Source organism: Lagopus muta, chromosome 6, assembly GCF_023343835.1.
Source record: "Lagopus muta isolate bLagMut1 chromosome 6, bLagMut1 primary, whole genome shotgun sequence".
NCBI lineage: Eukaryota > Metazoa > Chordata > Aves > Galliformes > Phasianidae > Lagopus > Lagopus muta.
Genome location: NC_064438.1, coordinates 1,090,020 through 1,111,837, shown reverse-complemented (window position 1 = coordinate 1,111,837; position 21,818 = coordinate 1,090,020). Strand labels below are relative to the sequence as shown.

The following is a 21,818-nucleotide window of genomic DNA, read 5'->3' as shown; positions in this document are numbered from 1 at the left end:
GATCGATTATGTGATTATTTAAAAAACAAGTTAACTTAATGGTAAGATTCTTATTTTCTATACAGAAGTTCTCGTTCATCTAGCACTAGCTGCTCCAGAAATAAGTTCTTTTAAAAAAGGGTTGATTTGTGAAATTCAGAAGCATTGCCTCCAAGTTTAAAAGTTTGCCCTTTGGCAGCACAACTATAAAGTTTACAAAAAGTATCTCAGCTGATTGTTCTGCCTCATCTTGTGAGGATAGAGGTTCTAGCATTTGGAAACTTCAGCATGTGCTCAAAAGCAGTAAGCGTGAAGCTTACCTTCAACAGGCACTACTCGCCCTACCCACAGCGGGACTAAAAAGAGTACAGTAAAATGCACCTAGAACAGCTCAAGCAAAAATAAGAACAGGAAACTGGAAACACCTACAGAATGTAAGCATAGTTTAGAGTAATCTTGAAACTGCGGTAATCTTGCTCGTTTTTTAATGAAATTGCAAATAAAGTTTGAAGTTATTGAACAGGGAATTCTGAATGTCGAAATGGAAGCTGAGCAGAATCCTACTGTTTAGTTAACTTGTGTCAAATGGGATGCGAAGACAGCTGCAGCTCTCTGACAGAGGTGATCGAAGATGGCTGATAAAGTTTGCAGTAGCTCATAATGTCCCATCTGGTTTATTCACTTGTTTGAAATGCCTAAAGGGCCAACTGCAGTTTAGTCATGTTCCTCTGGTGCATGTTGTGATGACGGACTAATTCATCAGACCTGGCAAATTTTTTTTGACAGCTGGGCCATCGGCAACTGAAAGGCTTTTCACCTGTTAACAAAACACCCTGTTATTAACTGGGTAGAAGAGCTCGCCTGGGACATCACTGTTCCTTCTCTTTCTGTAGCGTTGTGAGAAGCTAGGCAGATCTCCACCAGGAAAGGTGTGCTGGGCCATCCTCAGAGGTTGTGGCCGTGCCCTCAATAACTGCTCACCTCAGCACCCAGTGCTTTCTTACAGATTGCTCTGCTGCTGTTTAGCCACAGCCTTTGCAGGCAAGGCACTGCATTCTGCAATGGATCATTCCTGAAGACAGGCCCTTACTGAACATCCTAGTGTCACTTAAATACGTTACTCTCAATTCTTGGATGAACTGGTTTAAAAGTAACTCTGGCACCTACAGAAGTTTCGGTCACACCTTTGACTATCAGTCACTAGGAGAATTGTCAGTGATTACTTAGAGCTTGACCTCTAGTCAAGGAGAATTTTTCCTGCGAGCTCAGTAAGTTTTGCCCAAAGTTATTCTGTGATGGTGAGGGTGGTGAGGGTGAGTGCTCAGTCAATATGAAGTTGCTGAACCAGACTGAAAGTTTCCCACTACTGTCTAGATTCCTTCCTGCAGGAGATTTTAAAGGACCAGAATACCTAGTATTTTTATAACATTCCCACGAGTATAAATAATAGCCACTAAAACTGACCCCAAGCAAAGTGGTTGCAATTTTGACAAGAAATGCCATCACCTTTTTACAGTTTAATCTGCTGTCTCGATTTTCTACAACATTACGTGGAATTTCAGGCCTTGTGTCTGATGCTGCAGGAATGCTGCTGGAATGCTTTCATTAGCTCAGAGCAGTGCCCGGTGACTCCTGTTTCTTTTAGGCTTGCCTTTTCTTCCCCCCAGCTCAAGATAGATGCAGCATTTTATAGTAGGTTCAGCTCTGGGACAGGACTCTTCCATGCCATCTTACACACCTCGTACTCTCCATCTCAGGACACCTGGGCTAGGTAGTTCAAGCTCATCCAACCATCTTCTTCTCTTCTTTGCCTCACACTTTGTACATTTCACATACATCCAAATTCAGGCAAAAATCTGGGAATCTGGGAGTGGCACCAAAGTTGTGTATTTCTGTTCGCAAAATCCCATGAGATAGACAGATCACATAAAGCAGGGGAATCTACGTAAAATCTATTTTATCCACGTCACATATATGCTGGCAAAAGCATCAACCATCTCACGAGTGCATAAAACAGTATAGGACAAAGCTGCCAGAGCTACTGATAAAAATCACAGATTGTATCAGGTGGTCTTCTTTCATCTCAGCTGCATTTGCAATATCATCCTGCGACCTGATGTGAGCTGTGGAGATTTTCACCAAAGCACCACCGCAAAAGCAGCATGCAGTTTTGCTGTTTCACAAGCAGTGTGACTGTCCACTCATGACAGGGACAACATCTATTAGTTCTGGGCTGGGCACAAACTACCTTACAGCTTCCCTGTACAGGTTCCAGAAGTCACTTTTTGATTGCTAAAAATGTATATGGATGTGTGGTGCTTTTGTTTTGGATTCTTCTGTTGCTTTTTTACAGCTAAGATGGCTTTTACAGTAAACTTGCTTGCGGAGACAAGAGAGCAAATAGTTTAAGAACTGACTTACATTTAATCCCACAACAGATAAAAGTCACTTGCACTACGCTTCATCAAAATTTAACATGGAACAAGTTAACAAGTTAATTATTTTGTTGTAAGAGTTAGAGAACATGAAAAGAAAGGAATGAAGCTACAGGGCAAGATGGACATGAAGAATCGCCAGCCATCACTCATGCTTGTTCCTCACAGGCTATGTGTGTTTTACAGTCAGAAGAGCACAACATCCAGCTGCCGATGGGAGCGTCATCACAGCACGAGCAACTGGGCTGCAGAGCTCACGCAGAACCTCAGCGAGAGGGGCTATGAGGCCATCAGCACCCAAGGGCTGCTTTCAGCAACAAGGGAAGCGCGGGCTTGGATTGCGTGGAGCAAGGAAGAACTAAAATGGGGAGATCAGTTTCACTAGAGAAAGTGATTCTTCACTGATTTAGCTGGCTTAGGCTAAAAAAATTACTGAAGTCAGGAAAGTATGGAGTCTTTCCCTGAATTAGCAGATCGGCTAGTGGTAAAATGTGAAGGGGAATGTAGTTTCTCCTAACTTGCTAACATGTGGCAACCACTTGCCATCTTGTCTCCATGAGAACGTTACCTCTTGATGATTAAGAAAGTATCTTCCTTCGTGCACATGCACCAAACCCAGGTCCTACAGTTCATCATGAGCTACAAAGCTTCTGCAAGTTGCAAATGCTGATACTGCCACTGCTTGATGCACTTATCTAGTTGGTGCCACAGAAAATGCCATTATTCTTAGATGAATTGCTTCCTTTATGAAAATTTCTTATTTATTTTTGAAAGTCTTTAATATGTGTTTTTATGATCATGAAGAGAAGAAAGAATCCTTAGCAGAGGAAAAAGGATTTTCAAGCTCCTTGTCATTCAGTAGAGAAACTGAATCTAAAAGGTTAAACTCAGTATGGCAAATACTGTGATGTCTAATGACATGACAAAATGCTTGGTAAACAACTACTTCATAAAAATACTGCCTATGTAATGGAAGGGAGCAGAAAGTGTCAGTTCACAAGAATAATTCTAAAGCTTACAATACAGATGACATTGCAGGTGCTTCTTAATGGTGTTTATATTTACTTGAGGGCAAAGTAGACTAAAATGCCTGTTGTTTTTTTTTTTCCATGTACTGCTATGAAATATAGTTTCTGCACAAAGGTCCTTCAATATCTGAGTAAGCTTTTACTTCAGTGTCTGTCCATATGAATTTGCAAGAGGCACTCCTTTCATCTTCTGGAGAGATTACAAAGCAGCAGCAGCAAGATCTTTGCCGTGCTACACTGCATTAGGCTCAAGTGACACTTAGGAGAAGCACAGGTAGGCATGAATGCTTTAGATTACAGACCTTCAGCTGGAGCTGGAATTAAAATTTCTTTCTTGTAGTTTTTTTCAGGGAACACAATAGGTGGAGTTGACATTTGTGGGCTGAGGCCATGATGTTCATTTCACTATAGCTAACAGAATATATTTTACCAAGCTGAAATTTCATGAAAAAAAAAGAAAGCATAGTTTCAAAAGACACTTAAATCCCATTGCAAAAAGTGACCATGATATTTAGGGAATATAGTCACACTGGCAAGCCAGCGCACTCTGAAATTATTTCTGATGTTTAGAATATTTAATACTTGTTAAGAAACTTTCTAATCATGTAATTTACAACAATATTATTTTAAACTTATAAAGAATAATGAAATATAAATGTGAAGAAAAGTTTACGCACTTGTTTTACCTGTATGAGTCCTGGTATGAGTCTTCAGGTGATCAGATCTGGAGAACTTTCTCTGACAGGTTTTACACTGGAAGGGTTTCACACCTGGAGAGAGGAAAATAATCTATTTTTAGAACCCAACACCTTTTGGAAGGCTGAATGACATCAGCTATTTCTGAATTTTCAGAAGTCTGGATTTTTGTGGTCCTGCTCTGAAACTTGTCGTGTCCCACGCAGGGTGCACTCGTGTTTCAGCTCCCAGGCAGGGGGCCATGGTCATCACCATCTCCTCTTCTGTGATTTTAAGAAGAGCAGTTGTCTAGCCTGTTCATCTAGACCTCCAAGAACTCCAGAAGTGCTGAAATGGGCTGTCTTGATATTTCAAACAAATATCAAGCATAAAAAAATGTTGATGAATTTGGAATGAACTCACAAATAGTTTGGCTGTCTCAGAATATCAGTAAATGATAACCTAGTAAGTGATTCACCAAGAAGGACTGCTGAATGTAGGCAGGGCTCAGTCCTGATCATGACTGCTACTGTCTTCTCCACTGGATGTTAACATCTGCTATACACTTTCCTGCTATTCTTACTCAATTGCACTCCAGTATAATCCAACCAGCCAGATCTTCGACGTTTTTCTCCTTGCTACTCCTAGAACCCTTCTGGAAAGGCTGAAATCTAAGATTAGGTGTCTTGCTGAATTAGGTACTTTATTTGCTATGGTTTTTCCTTCTCCCTTCTGCTTTCCACATGGAAGTGCCCAGTAAGTTCACCAGCCTTTCATGCTGCACAGAGTGTCATTGCCACACAAACATCAGAACATCTACAGCAGCACTTATCTGGTTACTCACTGGCAACTCTTCCTTGCAGAGCTCTCTGGCTTTAAAAAACAGTAGATGTATTACATCAGAATACTGTATAGCAAGCAGTTTCATTTAGAAATCTATTTCAAAAAGATGCTGATAGGATAAAAAGGGCACATATACAATCAAAGTAGTGCTTAAATGCCAACAACAAAAAAACGCAACACAGTCACAACCCCCTCCTAAAGTGAACTTTAATAATTTGTCACTACTGGCATTGTGCATTAGCAGATACATCAGAAGTCTAGAAGTACACTTTCTGGATTCCAATTTAAATAGAGATATGGACTCTTTTAAGCAGTACAGATGCACTGCCAGCATACCTGTGTGTCGTCTTTGGTGCCGTTTGAGTTGGTCTGAACGAGAAAATCTTCGTTCACAGTCCTTAAAATCACACTGATATGGTTTTTCACCTGCAAAGTACAAACAGTTTAGCTGAAAATGTGGCCAAACTGAGAAGCGTGTCAGGTAGAATCAGCAGATTAAATGCACTACCATAAGAAATGTAGGCTTCCCCACTTCCTAAAGCAATTTAAAGGAAGGACAGCCTCAATTGCTATAGATCCATACAACTATGCTGGACCCAGTGGAGAAAGGCTGGCATAATTTACCACATTGTCACCATTCTTGAATCTGTTCACTCTAAAAAACGGTCCACTAGATGAAAGCTATGAGAACTTTTAGGTTGTAAGATATTTTTTGTTTTCTGCTGAAAAAAAACTTTTTTTTTTTCTATATTTCTTTGGAATCCACAAGAAACCCTTGCCAATGGTTCCAGCTAAAAGTAATTTGTACAAGGGAACAACTGGCTGCTTGCTCTAAATCAATTTTCAAGCAAAAACTAAGTAAATTATGTGGTAATTTTCACCATACTAAATGAATTAAAGAAAGTGAGCAAAATTCAACTACAAAACCATACATTCTTCCCCAAAACTCAAATGATGTTTCTTCCACAAGGCAATTCTAAATAGAATTTTGCTGCACACCTCCTGCAGGCAAGGCTGTGAATTATTGCAAAGCTTCATGTCAACACAAACTCTTCCTCCAGCCTGTACAGTTCAGCAGAGACCTTCAGCATGCATTCTCCCTGGCACCAAAAGTAAGCTTCTGACTTAAAGTAAATAAATTAATGAATATATTGAAATCCCAAGGCAGGCTAGTGTCATAAATGAACTCAGCTTTTAAAGGCAAAAGTTTTTTTTAAGCAAAAAGACTCACCAAACATAAAAAGATGCAAGAAGAAATGAGCAATTGAGGAGCCTGAGGAAAGTGGGAAAGGTTGCTGGAATGTAGCATACCACAGAGTTGTGAGAATTCACTCAGCATAAAAATACCCTTATCTGTGTGCTGTTACAGGAGGAGCTGCGTGACATTTCAGATCTCATTATCATCTAGTCTAAGGCCCCATTGCACAACACTGCAATCCTGCAAGAGACTAAGATGTAACTACACTTCTACCTACATCAAATCTGTCTCCAGTGCCACAGCCCTGCAGAGAAGCCTCACTGAGCACAAAGGCTGAAGAAACACCTCTCACTGCAAAGCCGGCCAATCCTACGTTTTATCTGGAAGATGCACTTCAGAACAGCTGGGATCTGCTCTGTCTACTGTGGAAAGTTGAGATACAAAACAAAGACACAGCAGGAAGGATCTAGAGAACAAAAATCAGCTGAAGACACTGGAGCTGTGGTTTTGGTTACTATCTTAGTTTAAAGCAGAAGCCTTCTGATCTAGGTAAGAACATAAGCGGCAAATTAAGAAGAGCATTCCAAATTCATACCGATGTGGTTAGAATCAAGATTTCACAAAAGCAGCTAAATCTGCAAGAACAAGTTGACTTCCTGTGGCAGTCACCCAAAGGAGTTTACAGATTCTCAAACCTAGGTGCGGACAACTTCCACGTCTGCTGCGCTTAATTTATTAGCATCAAGGATTAAAGTTGCCACAGGTGTTTGAAATAGTTCCGCACACTTTGACCACAAGGGCTCCCAGGGGGGTGCCTGCTTTTCAGAAACCACTTACTTCCAAGGAATTCTGCCCTTTGGCAGATTTAAGAGGGGAAATGTCAGCAGTGCAGAATGCAGTGATAGGATGATTGTCTGCTAATTGCAGTGTAAATGCAGAAGATAGTTAAGGAGGTCTTTGAATAAAATAGTATAGAAGGTCTGCTAGCATTTGCATTAAAGAATTTCTTCAAGTACTTTGAAATATAAATGATTAAATTAAGGACAAATTTAAGCAATGTACTTTTTAAAGGAATCAATCCAATATGCTTACACAGAGATATGACTGACGCTACAGAAAACAAACAGTAAATAAACAAGAGGCAACACAATATTTGGCCAGAAAGCCTAACTTCTCTTTCCTTCTACATATTCCATGCCAACCAGTGTCAAGAAAGAAGCCTGCTGAAGCCAGCTGCCACATAGCAGTTAATTTCTGTCAGTTTCACAAAAACAGGATCACCGAGTCGTCCCATGTTAGAAACCTGCTGGTGCCCCATGAGGTCACTATGCAGAAAGGGGTTAGACCAGTGTCTTGTTTCCCTCCACCTATCACAGCCCCTCCAGTAAAAGGCTCGAGCCTCTCGATGTACAAAAAATATCCCGTAATACTGTCACCTTCCTATGTGACCATAGACAATTTCAAAACAAAACAGGAGAAGATGGAGCTTCACCAGTCCTTTCACCTGTGACTCAAAGGATTCCACGATTACTTACATTTTATTACTGAAAGAGGGCAACAAAAAAGGCTAAGCTTTGTGTCTAATGAGAGGACGGATGGAACAGCAGCACTGGAATGCTATCCAGAAAAATATTTAGAGAAAAATAAGCTCAAAAATCACAGAACAAGTCTGAATCAGCCTTTGCATTCATTGCAATAAATACACTTAATAAAACAAACCTTTCTGCTCAAAGCAGGTTAACTCAACCTAGAGGAAGCATGCACATCCCTGCTGCAAATTAATTTGCACGGACACACAGGAAAACAGAAATTCCCACTGCTGCAGCAGTTGCACAAATATTCATAATCATTTCATTTCATTAAGGCACACAGCAAGAGCAGAAGCTTGTTGCTAACCAGAGAACATGGGGAGAGGAGGCCAATTTTGAAACAAAAGACAGCAAGTCTTAATGAGTATCTGAAAGCTTGTCTATACTCACTTCACCAACTTCAGCTGCTTTTCCTCTACACCCAACTAATCAAACAAGCACAATGCCCATCATCACAGCTTTAGCACACTAATGTGTTTTTGTTCAACACAGTTTGCTTTAGCAAACTCAGAAAACTTTTGTTTTTCTGTTCAGTACAGGTTATTTATAGGTAATGTTTGCTGTCATTTTCACACCAGAGCTCAGGTGTGAGACAATGTCATTACTTTTGCAAAAACAGATCTCAAATTTTAAACACATAAATAATCTTATTTCATTCCACAGAAACGGGATTATTTCATTATTTCAGAGCAACACTGACAAAAAAGTGCTATCCTATAAGTTACTGCACTGGATACTTCAGGGGTCTGTGCAGTTCCCAACTCAAGCACAACAGCAACCACTTATCTTCTGCTTACACAGAAGATAGAGCTCTGTCTTTCAGAAGTACTGTAATGATGAACTGTGTTAACAACTGTAAGGCATTTAGCAGCATGGTCACACATGCCATAAAGAAAAGATATTATGTGAGTCAAAGCAAAGAAATTGTTCTGAGATGATTAGCAAGAAATTGGTTACTTATCTGCATTATTTGTGCTCCCCAAAGCCTCAGAAATTCACTTCCAATAGCGATCCCCTGCCACATAAAGTATTTACTTTCTTAATTACACATTGTCATACTTCATTGTACAAACTGATACCTGCACTTGAGCACATGTAGGCTGAAGAATATCCCCAGCAATAAGGCAGAGTACTTTCTCTACAAAAAATCCTGTTTAGTGGTAAAAACAGCTTACAGAAACCAATTCTGTGTGGCAGGGCCCTGTTTGATTTTGCAATACTGCAACCAGTGAATGGGAGATCTGATGAGCCAAGTTCTCTGCAAATATTTATGACAGAAAACAAAAAGATAAGCAAAAGTGAACATTATTTCATAATGACATAATCTGTTTTTCTAATATCAGGTATGTGGAACAGCTTGTTTTCAAATTGTGTGTCCGTAATTAAAAAATTGACCTACCACTATACTAAGAAAGGTGGGAAGGGCTTCAAACCCGTGAGTGAATACAGGACCACCTTACAGAAGGATGAGTAAAATCCTGTGAGTAAATGAGTAAAATATGTTGGCTGTAAAGAGGGATCCCAAACAAACAATCCTTCACTTGAGCTACTATCTGACAGTTCTCTAACCTCAAAATGGCTTGTCGGGATTCCCCATTAGAACACCAGAGTGGAAGAAGATGTAGTATGTTCTAGGCATTACTTTCACCAGCCTCTTTCTTGCTAAGTGAGTATGCTGATTCCAGCAAACCCAATTTCTATAGTTTGCAGTGAACTCTAGAGCAGTGGGATGGAATGGAGTTCATTGTGTTACAGGCAGGAAAGTGACATGAGTGCCTAAGAGATAGCTATGTAATTATCAACATATACCAGCAGCCTCATCTTAATCACACTGTTCACTTAAGATATCCCCTCACATAAAACCAAAGATGTGGAGAATAGAAAGATGGTAAGTGTGAACTGTAGCAATCGTAACTGTTACCAACAAAACACACACATTCCTCATAGCAGTGACTGATTTGCTCTTGGAGACAACAGCTCTGTAGGAAGGGCACTTCTAGTATCACCAAGTCCAGCTGCCTGACCCTTTTCAGTACTAACCAAAGGTTACAGCATGTCATCCAAATGCCCCTTGAACACTGACAGGCACGGGGCACCAAGCACCTTGCTAGGAAGCCTGTTCCAGTGTCTGACCACCCTCACGATAAGGAAACATTTCCTAATGTCCCGTTTGAATCTCTCCTGGTGCAGCCTCGTGCCACTGCCGCATGTTCTTTCGAGGATGGTTTTCCACAAGAAGGAGCCACAGATCAGGGTCAGGTAAAGAAAGACATGAAGTTACCTAGGAGGCTGGAAATGGCTCTGCACCTCAAACCGTCAGTTCAGCTGCCCAGGATTACAGAAGAGCATGGCACTGGCAAGGACCACACGGACACCAAATCCACACCTTCCACTGTGCCACGCAGCCAAGATGTGTTAACTCAGAAGTGTTGGGTCTATCCACTCCACATGCTCCCACAAGTATAGTTCACAAAGCACTCATAAAAGCTAGGAATAACAGGCTACAAGAAGATATAAGAAATGAAGGGCATCACGTCTTACTTACCTACAAGCAGCTTGGAATTGAGTAAGTGAAATTTCTAGATAATATTTATAGGAAATGGTTAGTACTCGTGCAACAAGCTGGAGGATGGAAACCTAACTGTCCCTGCCAGTCTGACAAAGGGGCAAACTCCTTTCTGGTCCTAAACCTGAATGCCTCAGCCATACAATTTAACCAATTACATAAGCAACACTCACACCAGTAGTGCAATTTCCCCTTGCTTCATCTCTTTAGCTTCAAGCAACCTTGGAAGTTCACACAGTCTTATCTATCATGACATTTTTATCAGCAAAGCCAAACTCTGGGTGCCAAACTCACCACTTATAGAAAGCAACTTGCAAAGGTTCGATGGAGAAAAAACAAGTTTTATTGTCAACATAACACAATATAATGGCAGAAGGATCTGGGTACATCTGTAAAGAGATGTCAGAGGGGAAAAAAAACGTTTTTCTCTCTTCTGTTCCACTATAGCATAAACCAAAGGAGAAGGAAGGGCTGTTTATGACCTCAAATAGAAGGGAAGAAGTCTCTCTAGGGATGCTAGACTGTTACAGTCCTATTCTCTATCTTGTCTGGGGCTTTTGTGACTCTATACGGCTAGATTATATAATGCTTGATATCCTCTTTAGTTTAATAATAATAATAATAATAATAATAATAATAAACCATGTAAGCAGAAGTTCCTGTGGGGGCATTTAGAAATAACACTGTGAAAGCCAAGCAACTAACTGGAATAAAATACAGAAACAATGATTGTGATTGCTAAGGTAAAGAGTAAATCAAGCTAGGAATGAAAGAAGCTGTGATTATGAGAAAGATTCAGAACTGTTTAGGAATACTAAAAAAAATACTGCCATTAATGCACCCCAGAAGATCTCCAAATTATTTTCTGTTTCAAATTTATTTACAGAAAATATAATAGCACTTCTGTAGACCTTTGGCTCTAAAGACTAAATTGCAGTTGCAATCTAAATTATATCTGTAATTTTAGCAAAACTGAAGAACTCCGTCAGTGTATTTTATGACTTGCATATTCAGAAATAAAAAATGCTTTGTAATGTTCATTTCTTTCCTGTTGTATGCAAGTAACTAATGTCAGCATATGATATCCAAAAGGAAAAGTGTGCAACCATTTTTAAGGAAATATCTGTCAATCTGCTAAGTCTTAACAGTTGTCTGTTGTCTGTTTCATCCTTTTGACCTTCTGTCAGTGTTGACTGAACATCCATATTTACAGATTTTATTCACAGTTTTCTAATTAGCACAGAAAGCTGTCTAAATAGAAATGTGATGAGCAGCAAAAAATATGCATAAGGAACATATCTAAAGCTATCATTATATATTTTCAACACAATAAATCTTCACATAGGGGCAACAGTCCCTTTTAATCATTTGCAGGGTACAGCAGGGCATTTTATTTCCACATTTTCAGATGCAAACTGGATGGCCTGAATTCAGAGAGAACTCAGATCTTACCATACAAATTACTGGCTTCTAGCTCAGTTCTTCATGGGATGATCCCACAGCAAATATGCTCCTTTGCCAATCCCTGCGTCCGACCCCAATCAGACAAGGTTTATACAGGGGGATGAGAATACAGTAAATGTCTCACTTGCTCTTGCAGAAGAAACTTCTTCATAGTTAATGACAGTTAAACATTGGAGCAAGCTTTGATGCTTCTAAATTTAAAAAATAAAAATAAAAATCACAGCCCCGAATGCTGCCCTGTAACAGTAAGAGAGGGAGGGAGGTGATTGACTTGCTCTCAGCACTGCTCTGTGTTTGACTTCAATAGACTCACAGTCTTCTGCATCCGAAAGAGGGGCTGCCCAGATGACAGAGCACGCACACCCCTCAACCAATAGAGTCTCCCTGCCCCTGAGCTGGTAGAACATCTCTTGCACCTCATGCTGTTTCAAAATCCCCTGCCCACGGTAACACGATGCGCGCCATTCAATGCCATCACTTACCAGTGTGCTTCCTGCTGTGCATCTGTAAATGGGACAGCTTGAAGTATCGCTTGTTACAGCCGGGGTATGCGCACATGAAGGGACGTTTCTCATTTGTCTCGCTTGCTGATCGCACGATGGTCGGAGCCACGCCTGGCACTCGTCGCACGTCCTGCAATGGCACACACTTGCTAATGTGATGTGAACGTTCACAAGCTCGTGCTCAGCAATCGAAAGGCAAACAGTCAGAGGCACTTCTCTGTGACAAGAAATGCTTAAATACACCACACCGCAAACAGTAACTTATATTTCAATGAAAGACAACATCAGTGTATCTTAATCTGTTATTTCCAGAGCATTAACATTATATGAAGGTGAAACAGTGAACTCAAAATTATCTCATTAATATTTATATGCAGGATTAAATATTCTGACCTCAGATACGGAAGTAAGACTGACCGGCATAAGAAATAGTTTTAAGTACGTACTGCCATATAGATAAGAGCATTAGCCAAACTAACATTGTATAACATCAAATATCCATATGAAATTAAGGTGCAGGCAAATAAATGTATTGGGTTAATACAGATTGTTAAAAAATCAAATAAGAAAAACTGGTGGAGCTGGTGAACAGATTGGCTTCAGTGAGTTTTGGCCATCATCCACCAAATGTTCCACCAAAGACCATCTTCTCCTCCTGACACAGCGAGCTTCCATAAGCATGACAGCTGCTTACTTTTATTTACTGGGCAAAAAGCTGGCTCACAAACCTGTTTCTGAGAGTTTGCTACTGAATAGTGACTTGTGAAACCAATACAGACCAGAAAAAGGAGAAAAAAATGCCATCTGAAAACTTCCATCTACGCTGATTACACAGAAAGAGCAACACATAGGAGGCAAATGTTACGTGACGACTTTTCCATCAGTTTTAAGAAGCTGTATCTTTTACAGTGGTGTTTATAGATGATATAACTGTGCCAGAAAAAGGGGAAATTCACTTCCATGAATGAAAAATTCCTTCCAAATATTTTCTCTAATCATTAGGAAACAATCGCTTCTTATATTATTTTTGCTCTAAGGAAATGTGTTCAAATTAGTAAAGCTTTGGAATGCTTAAAAGCAAAATGTCATCTAGCACCTTCTTACACAGTTATCAGACTTAGTCCATTGTAGCACAAGCTCCACATGGCAAAGTAGCTGGAGCTAGAAGTTGCAAGTTGAATCTATTTTGGACCATCTGGAGCAGCTGGTAAGAAATACTGCCTCACAAGTATCTTTTAGAAATAATCCCAAATGACTGAGTCAGAAAGAAATCTTACATTTTACTTCAGTGTTTTCAGTGAAGTCACAACACTTAATCTCAACCATTTCTCAGTGCCACAGGAAAACTCAAATCAAAGCTGAATTCATAAATACTAGTAAGGTAGTAAACAAACATTACAAACAGGCAGCAGTGTGACTTCCCTGTGAATAATGCCCTACTGTACTCACTTGTATGCCTCTAAAAACTCCATGGGTGTGTATTCTGTATTGGGCCCCACAGCTGTATAACATGGGAGTGCTGTGGTTCTCATTTTCATATCCTGTCGTATGGCTGCAAATAAAGAAAGGAATAATGGAGAAATGAAATTTTTTTCAGTACTTTGCTCCATGTGAGAGGTTTAATTTCTTAACTTGGTGCTAACATATGTAGAGTTTGCTTTCAAAGGCAGGATATCCAAGCTCAAGAGGAATTCGCCGAGGGAAGCCTGCTGCACCTTCATGTGGACCTGCTCCCTTATAGCATGGTGCACAGACTCCATGCACACAACTGTCAGCATTATTTAAGACTGTCCAGAAAAAAAAAGAAGAAAAAAAAGACAGAGAAAAAAGAAAAAACACTTCATGATTTGAACTCTGATGTGCTTCCACAAAGATTCTAGGTAAGGGGGAAAAATCCACATAGCAGCATAACTGTGTCATATGCACATGTACACATTATTTATCAGCTAAATGTGGGGCTGACTATTGCTAATATCTTTTGGAATGAGCAAAATGCTTCAAGTTTCACATTAAGTGCAGTGGATTTTTGTCAGCACTTCATGACTCAGATATTACCAGATACTACCAAGCAAGTGATGACATTTATAAGAACAGCAGTCATGTACTCATAAACAGAGATTACAAATCAGTGTCCAAACTATTTATCCCACGTATCAGCTTGCAGGATGCATTACAAATTAACCCTTTATTTAAAAAAAAAAAAAAGCCTACATTGTTGGGATTCCTTATGCAGCAACATGACAATTTAAAAAATAACTTATGCTGTGTTTTCAGGGTGAATCAGCCACATATTTATCTATTTATGTTTATTTTTCAAAATCTTACACTCTTCTGTCTAGAACATTAGGAATATTGCAGGTTGGTGGTTTTTTTTTTTCCTGCTCATGGCTTTCTTAATGCTGAAATAATATAAATATACTTTAAAAGAGTATGTTAGATTAGTGTGGACATTGCTACATCTATTAATGGACACCAGCAACAGTAAATGTTCATATTTCACACTGCACTAGAAATTAGAAAGCCCAGAACAAAGCCCAAGGGCACAGAGCTAGGGACAAAGATGGATACATAGGATGTTATCCCAGTCTTTGCCAAATGCTTGCAATAGCAATTTTAAGGGGTCCCTGAGGCCCAGGCTCTCGTTTCACTGTGCCTTCCTTTCTCTTCACTCAAAGTTCATGTGCAGAGTAGAATTACAAGGAAGTTTTAAACCTCTTAAGTGATTTGCAGAACAGCCAGTGGAACTGGAATGCGGGAGATGTTTCAACAGTTTGTGAACTTTGCTAAAGAGGAAGGGAGCACTACTTGTGAACTGCTGTTACTCCAGCACTGGGTCACATTCCTCGGTATTCCTCCACTTAGCGGCCTGCAGGCTGCCACCTGGCACATGTGTTCCTCTAGTTCAAGTCCTCTGCTGCTTCAAATACTAGATTCAAATCCTGGCTTCACCTGGCTGCTCAAAACAAAAGCTGCACTTTCTAGGAAAGCACATTCTGTTTGTTTCAATTTTAGGTGCCAACCAGGTGATGTAATGAAATAAGCCTTTGGGTGCTGGCGATGAAGTATCTTTGATCTGCAATATAACCTTTAATAATAAGAGAAAGGAATATACTGTGAGCTGATTTAGATGCATTAAACACTTCTCTAGACACATACCATTTCTAACTAAACAGGTTCTCCTCTCTGCTCAGGGTCCAGATGTGGCCTTTTGTTCCATAATACAAATAACATTTGCACAACTCACATTTCCCACCAGCACTGAATTCTCCTCTCCATTTACAGAATCACAGAATGGCCAGGGTTGGAAGGGACTCAAGGATCATGAATCTCCAACCCCCTGCCACACGCAGGGCCACCAACCTCCACATTTCACAGCAGCCCAGGCTGCCCAGGGCCCCATCCAACCTGGCCTTGAACACCTCCAGGGATGGACGGGGCATCACAGCCTCTCTGGGCAGCTGTTCCAGCACCTCACCGCTCTCACAGTACAGAACTTCCCTCTGACATCCAACCTCAATCTCCTCTGCCTCAACTTCAAACCATTTCCCCTTGTCCTGCTTTATCCACCCTTTCAAAAAGCAGCAAAACCCATAGTTGATAAAAAAGAAGTTGAAAGGAACCAAGCCCATCATGATACTCATGTTAATTACAAATTAACACAGAAATTTGATGACATTGCATATCAGTAAGGAGGAATTCCTGCAGTTGAAACCATCTCTGATCTGTAACGTATCAACACATAAAGGCTAAATATGAACTCCAGCTCTAGTTACCCCGAGTAGCTGTGTGTGTTATCACTCCATTCCTGTGCTACCAACTGAGACACCAACTCAGATAAGAAGAATTTGCAGGGCTGAAACTTTAAAGGAGAAACAGTAACATACAGTAAAATGGCACCAAACACAACCTAACTTCCCCTCCAAATTCACATTTTCCAACTTCCAGTGTTGAATGCTTCTGCAAAAAGCATTTGGTTCTGAAGTAACTCCTCCCAAGAATAAGAAACAGAGCAGAGAGCCTGCCAGTGCCCTCAAGAGTCACTCATAGTTCTCCACCTCAGTTGTCATTGCATGTTTGGGATGGCTTCCTCAACATTCAGCCTTTTTTGTATTTCCCCCCATTATTTCTAATTATACTTCATTATAGCTTTACACAAAACTGCTACGCTTAGAAGATAAAAACTTTTCAGAGCTTCTTGACACATGGAACACTAAGAGGTGAAGAGGCATCTATTTAAACAGCTCTCTTTGAGAAATGTTCTAGCAAGCAGGAATCACGGTTCCCATCTCATCAGTGCTGGCTGGTTGGTCATAAGATGATACCTGCAAAATAGTGAGATTTTGTGCTTAAGGTGATATTCATTCACTATGGAATAATCCATTCTTTGTGGAGATAGAAATTAACAGGTGACTGTTCCTCCTGACGAATGGAGAAACGTGAATGCTGAAGGGGGGGGTTTCAAAACCAGCCCCCCCTACTGCTTTCTTGAACTTCACCTTCCATCAGTAGTAACCTTACTGTGAAATAAGATTTTGGCTCTGTGTACCCATGATGTATGCCACAAAACACATGCTATGCTTCACACAGCAGGCTTGCTTTATAATGCTTGTAGCTTATACACTAAAATAAAAGCTCCAGCAGCAAACATAAATCTCCTGAATACACTGCTGGAACTCAAATGTCTACTGCCTACAAAAGATAATGATTGCATGCGAACGATGCAAGTAACTGATGGATATATGTCTCCAGTACATCGAGTAAATGAGAATCTTCAGAGGGTAGGAGATCCCTCAGCTTTTAACTTTTCGTGTCAGGCATTCCGTGTTTAAACAAACAGAAAATACTTCATGCACATAGGTCACGAGATCTATACAAGTAATAGCAAAAAATTGTCCCAGTGCACTCTCCAGACCAGGTAACATTCCGCACCTTCAGCAAAGCACTACGATGGCTGCCCTGTACATCTCAGATCCTCTAACAGCATCTGCACTGTGAATTAAAAAGATGGCACGTCAGAGATGATGCCATGCTGTTCAGATGGGCAGAGAGAGTTCAGGGCAGGTAAACATTGACACCTCAAGAGAAAGAGGCTTCTCCAGCAGGCCCACACGTTCCCTCCCGCAGGTGGGCTGCTGAGGCAATGCCCCCCACATCCAGGGTTGTGCCCCCGAGCACAGCTGGTAGCATGGCCAAAGCTCCGGGGGCTGAGCAGCCCCAGGAGAAATTCAGCTGAGGCCGGGGGGGTAACCAGGGCACAGGCAGTGGAAGGAAAAGGAAAAAAAGCCTAGTAAGGCTTAGCTGTATTTGGGAGAAACACTAGACCAGTCCCTCCACAAGTCCTAAAAGGACTCAAGAGCTAAGTAAGGCTGGATGCAGCCAAACTGGCCTGTCAGGATCTAGCAGGAATTTCTGTTTGAGTAAAGACTGAAGGACTTGGCTTCACAGTTTGTTTCTGCCTCTGCTTGTAAATACACAATTCCCTTTAACTTCAATGGGAACAGGACACGGGCAGAACTGGACTACGAATATTTGCAATTTATCACGTTAGCTGGTGAAACAACAACTCAATATTTTGTCCTCTGGTCCTAGGCAGCCAGAAACAGACCTGGAAACATATCCACACAATGCAACTCCAGATGACTGGGCAACAAAGACTGATACTTGCAAGGCGAAATGCTAAGCAAGCAACAGTGTTGCAGAGTCCTTAGAAGGGCCTGCATTTCCCCTTAGCCCAGCGCATCCCCAGCACCCGGAGAGTAGCTCTTTTAAATGATTAATCTCAAAGTTGTACACATCGTACAAAGATTAATAAAAATGAAGGTTTTACTGATGAGAATGTGTGATGAAAAACAGAGCAGCTTTAGAGAGTTATATCAATCTAAGTGGTTATAAAAAAAACTCATAAAAGATGACATTCTAATCTGAATATTTAAAAAAAAATAATCAAGCTGCAATTTCTCTCTCACACCATTTTTACTTTGTTAAACTGAAATTGTCTGTCTAATGTATAAACCAGTTACAGCTTAATCTGTAGAGTTAAGCTTCTTATTATTATTTCATGAACCAAAAAAGGGAAGCTTTAGGGCACACTGAGAAGAGTTAGAAAATTTCAGATGAAAACACGAATACAAATTGATTCATGAGATTCAGACTTGGAAGAATAAAAAAAGCCAGAAAGCAAGATTACATAAAACAGGCACCACATTAAGCCTCGATTTAATTGTGTTTCAATGCAAGAACAGGAATTTTAGGGTTTAGAAACAGAGCCAAAAATGAGGCGAAGTGAGGGTGTGGGCTAGTCCCGTTGATAACAGAACATAAAGGAAGAGAAGTAGAGTTAATTCCCTCTGCTAAAATATTTACCATCCTAACACCCTGGGAAAAATACGTAGGGAGACAGCAAAAAGATTCTGATTAGCTATACAGAAGATCATGTGTCTGCCTGTTTTGTGTCTAACACCATCACGCAGTGTGGACTGTAAAGCTGCATTTTTATCTTACTTTCCAAGGCAATGAACATCACAAAAATGTTATTTCACTATGCTGCAGCCATTCTGCCATCTTGAATGAGAAAACCAGCTGGAGAGGAAGGCACTGGACTTCAGGGCACCCTATTCTCATTGACTTCAACAGTTCAGGGTTGGTTTTTTTTTTACTTTGACTGCAGTAGAATCAGGATTTCACCCAACGCTTCCCTTCAAAATGAGACCCTCAGCTATCAGGGGGAAGGGAAAACGGAGTACCACAGACAATGGGTCACTGTCCATCTCAAATTCATGTTGACTGCAGAACTGACCCTGAGCAGGAAGTTTTACACCTCCATATTTTACTAATAATACCATTATAGGAAACAGAAAAACCTGTACAATTCACTCCTAGACAAAATAAGTTTTCCCTGTCTTGTTTTAGATGCAGTTTTAAAGATCATCACTGATTTTCTTTCCAGTGGACATGAGCAAGCAGAATGTGTACAAATGTCCTTCAAACACGCTGATCATTTAAAACACAAGCAGAAGCTAAAGGTTAAAAAAAAGCCACTGCATTTGCCTGGCTTTATATATGACTTCAGGTTAATGTCAGAAATAGGGCTTACAGCTCTCATTCAAGCAGCTGAAGATAAAACCATGCAATATTTCTACAAAGCCTTGTCATTGGGTATGTGCCTATCGTTGCCTATCACGCCATATCATTTCCTGCTCGGTATAAATTATTTCTATGTCCCTTTTATACAGAACATGTCACAATATCAGAGGACTTTAAAGTTGTGAGGGCTGCCTTTGCAATGATATTATGAAGGGCAATAGGATTTTCCATGTTGTACAAATAAAAAAGTAATACAAGGGCAGAAGCTGATGGAAAAAGTGTCTGCAGATTTATGACATCCACTCTGAGACATCTGGGATCTGAGGACCCACAGCTTTCTTGCAGCAGTATCAACCAGGTCCCAGCCTCCCAACCAAGTGCCACAGAATACCATCAGCAAACAGTGACGCTCACTGCATTAACCTTGAAGCTTTCCCTTCAGATCCCTCAAGTTGCCCATTTATGTGGCAACTCCTGCAGAGAAGACGACAGCCCTCTCTCCTGCTCAGAGACCAAGAATGGCAGAGGAGTCTCTGGATGGGAAAAAATAAATGTTAGCTCACAAGTTAGCCCACGTGGACTCTTCTTCCCTCACTTGAGGACTTCACATGATTTACAAGCACAACTTGAACTCAACCCTATGGCATTCCAAACCTAAAATTCGAGTCACTTGGACTATACAGCAGCAGCAGGGGGTTGTCATCTTCTCAAGGAACAGCTCCTTGAATAGATGCTTATTTAGGGCCACCAGGCCTCATTTTGGCTTACCAACAAGCAGAAATGTTTAGAATTTAACACTCAGGACCCAACTCCGTATTCTGGAGCGGCCTGACCACAACATTTCTGCCCATTTCCCTGCGTGCATCTCTTCCTTTTGCTTGCCACCCTTTCACATCGCTGTGTGAAGACAACTCCTCTGTTCACCTCGTGTTTCTCTCTCCACCAGTTAGTTAGTACCAGGATGGCACTCTGCTCCATCCCCTCCATCAGGCCGTGCCTTCTACCATTCCTTAACACACTGAAGGCACCAGAGACTAGAACATACAGAAATGAAGAACCTTCCTCTCCTCACAGCTCAACAGGAACGACTGTCATGATGAGTGAAACGGACACAGCTTTGACCACCTGACAGCATTCATGGCCAAATTGCAAACTTTTAATTTGAAGTGAGATTTCACAGCTGATTGATCAGAAAATAGCAGGAAATGCAAACAGCTGAAACCAGAATGCTTCCAGAAAAACTGCTTCACGAGTTAAGGACAGAAGCTGCTAACTATCTCTGCATAAACTACATGGCAACCACTTCACTCCAGGTATTAATAAACTGACCCTGAACCCAGAAAACAACCTACTGAACTAGTCTACTGTCACGTATACCTGAGTTTCAGATGATCACAGAACTCTCTAACTACTTGCAGAACTGACTGGTAATGTTTTCTTCCTGATTACAACACACACAAGCCTTAGCTGAGCCAGGAAGAAGTGCTGGGAAGAACCCAAGGCAAGGAGCTAAACAAGGACTGTCATCATTGGACAGAATCTAGAAGCCCTGTATTTCAACAGAAAGACTGATTCCAAAATTCTTCAATTACAAGATTGAGAAAAGCATCTGAAGTACTAAGCGCCTGGGAATCGCTTATGAACAGTTCATATATTTTGGAGATGTAAATCTTGGGAAGAATACCTTATGTTCATGGCAACTGAGCTTGGAGGTGCTGTGTATTGTAACTCTCGGCCAGAAAAGACAGATAACTATTTTGGCTCATATTACCAGAGATGAGGCTATGTCTAGCACTGATTTTCCACAGATTCTACAACCTTGGCCTACACCAAAACTTTCAGCTTTGTTTTACCATAGATCATTCATCATGATTTCTCCTTTTCTTTTCTCTTCTCTTATTTCCTTTTCTTTTATTTTTTCCTTCCCTTCCCTTTTCCTTCCCTTTTCCTTCCCTTTCCCTTTCCTTTTCCTTTCCTTTTCCTTTCCTTTTCCTTTCCTTTTCCTTTCCCTCTTTCATGCATTCTAGGTCACATACTTTACACTGCTAACAATCTGACTCCCAGACAAGTAAAAAGCCATTTATTTTGCTCAGTACTCCTTCAATATTTCTATTGTGTCTTTTTTTTTTCTTTGCTGAGTTCCCCAAAGAATAACCTCTTCCTTGCTTTAATAACTTGGACCTCAGTCAAGGTTGATGCGTTACTCCATCTTGCAGGATATTTTCTTCAGAAGAGACAAAACAGTGTCTAATATTGCAATGACTGATCTTTGAAGTGCTCAGATTAAAGAGGAAATCACTAAGAGTCACGGAAAATAAATGTAGGAAATAAGCTTTAAGAAGAAAGAATCGGCAGCAAAGGCACTGAACTGTGCACAATCTGGGGATCTTCTTAAAGACAAGAGATGTCCTTGGCAGATCCCCTCAGCCTCAGCTCAGGTCACTCCAATACACAC

The 21,818-nt window shown here is 40.7% G+C and overlaps 1 protein-coding gene across 9 annotated transcripts in view; it reads right to left on the bottom strand.

Annotated features, from left to right (window-relative positions):
- WT1 (WT1 transcription factor) overlaps positions 1–21,818 on the bottom strand; it is a 59,169-nt gene that overhangs the window by 7,882 nt on the left and 29,469 nt on the right. For 3 of the 9 annotated variants that reach the window (XM_048950208.1, XM_048950207.1, XM_048950202.1), the window contains 5 exons: positions 13,730–13,832; positions 12,260–12,410; positions 5,297–5,386; positions 4,120–4,212; positions 18–796 (listed from right to left, as the gene is read on the bottom strand). In XM_048950208.1, the coding sequence (XP_048806165.1) occupies positions 675–796; positions 4,120–4,212; positions 5,297–5,386; positions 12,260–12,410; positions 13,730–13,832 (559 nt within the window). In that variant the 3' untranslated portion in view covers positions 18–674. Of the gene's footprint in view, positions 1–17; positions 797–3,505; positions 3,854–4,119; positions 4,213–5,296; positions 5,387–12,259; positions 12,411–13,729; positions 13,833–21,818 lie in introns of those variants that run through there. The other 6 variants (XR_007377986.1, XR_007377987.1, XM_048950203.1 and 3 more) reach the window with 4 other exon arrangements.